At 29.0% G+C, this 5,013-nt stretch overlaps 1 protein-coding gene across 1 annotated transcript; it reads left to right on the top strand.

The window, feature by feature from the left end:
* Window positions 1–1,254: 1,254 nt before the first annotated feature.
* mRpS16 (mitochondrial ribosomal protein S16) lies at window positions 1,255–4,541 on the top strand. Its single transcript, XM_075360127.1, has 3 exons — window positions 1,255–1,618; window positions 2,835–2,994; window positions 4,299–4,541. The coding sequence occupies exons 1-3, from the start codon at window positions 1,481–1,483 to the stop codon at window positions 4,418–4,420; spliced, it is 420 nt and encodes a 139-aa protein (XP_075216242.1). The 5' UTR covers window positions 1,255–1,480; the 3' UTR covers window positions 4,421–4,541.
* The last annotated feature ends 472 nt before the right edge of the window (window positions 4,542–5,013 follow it).

Here is a 5,013-nt window from a genome sequence, read left to right as displayed (position 1 = left end):
AGAAAGTTTGTGGATATTGTGAAAGATATGTGGAATGTATTCAGGAACATTTTCTGACACATATAATATTTGAAATAAAAAATTTCCTAGTAAACTTCCTTTTACTTTCATATCCTCTTCTCAGTTTTTTTTTAATGTAACATAATGATTTGGTCACTTCTTTAACATTTGCTACTATATACGTAATTTGAGCATTGTAGGAACCAAGTGAATGAAACGTATTGAATTATTTCTTCCTTTAACTAGTAGTGACTGTCCTTAGGTTTCATAAATAATTGCAATCAAACTTAATTTTTTTATAATTATAATCCTTTCTGTTAGAATATTTACGTTTTCTTTTCATTCAACGAGTAGTATCACCAATGAGTTTCTTTTAGGTCAACCACTGCAACTTTATCAACTAATCAATTTTCTTCAAAATGAATAGAATCAGTTCAATTTGTGTTATATTCTTTATTAACTGGAGGCAACAGAATAGTTATGCATTTTTTATTACCATCATTTTTTGGAGGAGTTGGAAGAACATAGTCAGAACATTAATCACTTTCATCATTTATGTCAGGTTCATACGTGGTATCTGTCTCAGAATCATTTAGGAACGATAAGAGCTGTTTACAAAAAGAAGGTGCAGGAGATGTCATCAACCCTCCGGGTTGGTCTAGTTGTGACCTCATCGCAAATCAGCTGATTTCGAAGGTGAAAGTTCTAGGGCTCAGATCCTAGTAAAGGCAGTTACTTATACGGATTTGAATACTAGATCTGGATACCGGTGTTTTTTGGTGGTTGGGTTTCAATTAACCGCACATCTCAGGAATGGTCGACCTGAGACTGTACAAAACTATACTTCATTTACCATTCATACACATCATCCTCTAAAGTAACACTTTACGATGGTTCCAGAGGCTAAACGGAAAAAGGAACGACAAGAGCTGTTCGTCTAAAGAAGATACAACTGATGATTCATTAAAAATACCATCAAGTTTATCATTCTCAGTAGGAATACAATTTGCCATTTGAACGATTTTTTTTATTTTTGTCCGAAACATTTAGAAATTATAATTATATTATAGGTAACAAAATTTTTAAATTAAAATTGAAAGGAATGTAAAAGTGCATCTAACCAGTCGCGTGACAAAAAATTAATTTTGAGTAAAACGTTTTGATGTAAGATTTGCATCACTACATTTAGTTGTTTTTTTATCCTTCGAGTTTTCTTTTTGAGAACCGAGATCTACCATTCCTTTAAAAAAATAAAAAATGTGCTCATTCATAGCCTGCGTATAACTATTTCACGCGGAAATATATTTCTGTTAGCGAGAGCTGTATCGCCTTAAGGAAAATGAGCTCCCTATCACACTTTTTTTCTTCTTATTTGATGCTTGCCCGAGTTATCGATAGTTCGTATGCATACTATGACTAAACGCGTCATAGGTTATGTTGTGTGATTTTGTGTGTAGTGTGAAAAAGTAGAATTTAGAATATGCGAGTTCGTTATCCATTTCCGAAATTAGTACCTGCAAGTGGAGGAGGAATTGCAGTTCCATATGCGGATAAATCTATTCGATTTGTTCGTCATGGTTGTCGTAACCGACCTTTTTACTACATTTCAGTGTTCATGGTATAGTATAATTGTTTTTTTATGAAAATACTAAATACTTCATTATAAACAATTACAGTTTTTGATGTTTTATGTTTAAAATAAGTTATAATTAATTTTTATTCACAACTTGGTTGTACTTTACAACGCGTGTAAATCTTGGTCAATCACATACTGCTTCTAAAGAAATCTCGAGTTTATTGATACATGTACTAACTTGGTTTGGCCCATAATTTTTGCCATTATTATATTTTTCTTAGTCATTATTACACTCACAGTAATGATAAATTGTTCTGATGATTTATTGTTACAAATAAATATGGATTGCTTATTTGAAAAATATATACCATGCCTACTATATCATTTTACTAACATTGAGAGATCCAGAAGTTAATTCTGTAACTCTTAACAATAGTTGAACCCTTTCTTATACATTATATCACATACATTCATATATTTTGTTTATACATTAAACATACATCCACATGCTAAATATAATCCAAGTATTATTTTTTCAATTATAATCGACCTGCTGTTTAATAAGTAAATGTATCAAATTTTTAACCATTTCTTTTATGTATTTAAACCTTGAATTATTGCATACAAATGGGTTTCAGATTAATAGAACTTTTTCTTTCAAAGACCTTTATTTTAATTTTTTTCTATTTAGCCTCTGGAACCATTGTAAGGTTATTTCAGAGGATGATATGATGAATGAAATGTGCAGTCTTGTACAGTGTCAGGTTGACGATTTCTGAGATGGGTGGTTAATTGAAACCCAACCACCAAACAACACCAGTATCCAGAATCTAGTATTCAAATCCATATAAAAGAGGATTTGAACCTTAGAACTCTCAACTTCAAAATCAGCTGATTTGCAGACGAGTTCACCACTTGTCTTGACACATTCTTTGGTCTGTGGGACTAGAGACCTTCCAGAGGTAATTATCGTTTACTTCTTTTGGTAGACTGTTTTGTAGCATTTTTGTTTAACAGTGCCTCTCTTAAAAAGATTAAGTAACTCCTTAATTATGTAATTGAATAATATAATCAATTTATATTGTGTTTGTTGTGCATTTAACAAGTTATTTTACTGAAGATTTGTCTATAAAGTATGTTATGAATAAAATTACCTGTTTTGGCTAACGTGTGAATGATAATGTCTAAATAATTATTACAATTATTTAATCTATAATTTTATTTTTTAAATTTATAATCTTTTATTATTTATTTTTAGAAAAGACGTAACCAGTATGACCAGTCGATTGAACAGCTAGGCAGTTTTGATCCATTGCTTAATCAAAATAATGAAAGATTGTGTTCACTTAATATTGAAAGGATTCAATACTGGTTTGGAGAAGGAGCTACAGTTAGCAAGCCGGTGTCACAGTTGTTAGGTAACTCATATATTAACTTACTGTAATATGAATTCTTAAATTAAAATTATATGAAGCAACTGCTGATTAATATATTTGTGATGTTTTGATTAAAAAGTAAATCATTACTAAATGGAGACAGAATATCCAATGATTCCTATCATTGGAATCAATCACCAAAAATTTGATTTCTCATTAGAAGTTATTGAAATATAAAATTACAACAATTTTACTGATTTTCACAGATTTGATGAAACAATTTATGGTCTTAATGAATAAAACAGTTTATTGTACAGTTGTTGGTAAATTGATTCTTTAGTAATACTGAAAAAGTCTTGGAACATTACTCATTTTTAGTGACTGCAGTTGGTATATATAGATCTTTTTTGCAAACTGACTATGCAAAGATTACACATATTGTATGTTTGTAGATTATACTAACAATGCATTGAGACTGCTAAGCATTTCCTTTGGCGAGTTAAGATCCCACTTTGACACTTAACCTTCGGTGTAAGATATCACATGGATTTTGTCTCAATTCTGGTTAATTTTTCAGTCACATAAGTTGTGAATTTGAAGGGTTCTAAAAATTTAATCTTGTATCTTGTTCAGATATCATATTCAAAATAGGGTCTAATAATGTAATATTTTGCTTTGATTGGAAGAATGACCATGAATAAAGTGATACTTTTTCTACAGCAATAACAAATATAAAAAACACAACTAAAAAGAGCAGCTTCAAACTAATTTCCAGAACAAGCTGTATTACTCTGTTTATTTTAATGTGGTATGTATAAGTAAAAGATTATACAATAAAAACTAAATTCCTTAATTATAATAAAGTAGATGTCAATGTTAAGACTGCTTGAGACCAGTTAGTTTGAATTTTTAAATTGTTTGAATTCTTGAATATTAAATTATTGATTTAATTAATTATTTAGCAATAATAAAACAATGAAATTAATCATAATAAAGCAATAAATACATGAGTTGTACTTTCATATTTTTAGATAGAAAAGGTTTATTTTTTTTAGTAAAACTAGCAATACATCTCATGAAATCCAGTTTTCTTTTTGTGGGGTGCTGAAGTTGACCTCCTATCTTTGTATTTAATTTCTATATTCCTCTCCCCTCCCCACAGTAGAACTATTTTATTTTTATTGAAAACTTAGAAATAAATGAATTGAAAACAGAATTGTATATTTTTTTTCTGAGATGTCAGTGTTTGACGTGCTAATTCATACAATTTTTAAATTGTACTATTTTGTGAACTTATATTATAATGATCTTTATTTATTATTTTTACTTTTTTAATTGTTCTCAAGGGCTGGCAGGTTTATTGCCTATTCATCCACTTTCATACATGAAGGCTTGGAGAAATAGGAAGAAACAAAAAGAAGCTATAAAAACCGAGGAAGAAGAAAAAGAAAGTTCTTCTGCAGCGTAGCTTTTGTGTATAAATTTTATTTACATTTGTGCTGTTAAATAAAGTGTAGTTTCATGAATTAATTGTAAATGTTATGTAATTTTTATTAAAATAGTAAGTAATTATAATATTTATTGTTGTATCAAGTGTCTTATTACTCCCTTAATTAATGATATAAGCCATTCAACCATATTTGAAGTGTAGAGAAAAAAGGAGTTCATAGATGTCAAATCTAGCTACACATATTGCATTACCGCGATGATAGATGTCTCATTACAAACATTTTTTTCTTCAATTTTTTGCTATACATTTGATGATTTAATTTATAGTTAAATAAAATTTTTATTTATCATTTGAATGAATTGTTTAGAATCTAAAAGTTTTACAGCTAAGTTTTTTGCCTTAATTCACAAGTACATAACGTGGATATGTCGTGTGTTTATATTATTATTATTTTTAAAAGGCATATTTACTATTTCATATGAGCCCACACCATTTTGTGGGATTTAATTTCTTAAAAGTGCAAGTCTCAGGACTTCAACTCCAGTCTTCTTTGCTTTTTCTTCCAAATGTATATTTTCTTATTTAAATTATTTTTTATTAAATTAGTTATC

Source organism: Lycorma delicatula, chromosome 3, assembly GCF_047948215.1.
Source record: "Lycorma delicatula isolate Av1 chromosome 3, ASM4794821v1, whole genome shotgun sequence".
Lineage (NCBI taxonomy): Eukaryota > Metazoa > Arthropoda > Insecta > Hemiptera > Fulgoridae > Lycorma > Lycorma delicatula.
Note: the sequence above shows the minus strand (reverse complement) of the source record. Positions and strands in the feature narration are given on the sequence as shown.

Bases quoted from the DNA above. Each gene is read 5' to 3' on its own strand.
- mRpS16 (XM_075360127.1), top strand. From the start codon at position 1,481: ATGCGAGTTCGTTATCCATTTCCGAAATTAGTACCTGCAAGTGGAGGA. The intron at 1,619-2,834 runs GTATAGTATAAT...ATTTATTTTTAG, and splicing joins ACTACATTTCAGTGTTCATG to AAAAGACGTAACCAGTATGA. The intron at 2,995-4,298 runs GTAACTCATATA...ATTGTTCTCAAG, and splicing joins GCCGGTGTCACAGTTGTTAG to GGCTGGCAGGTTTATTGCCT.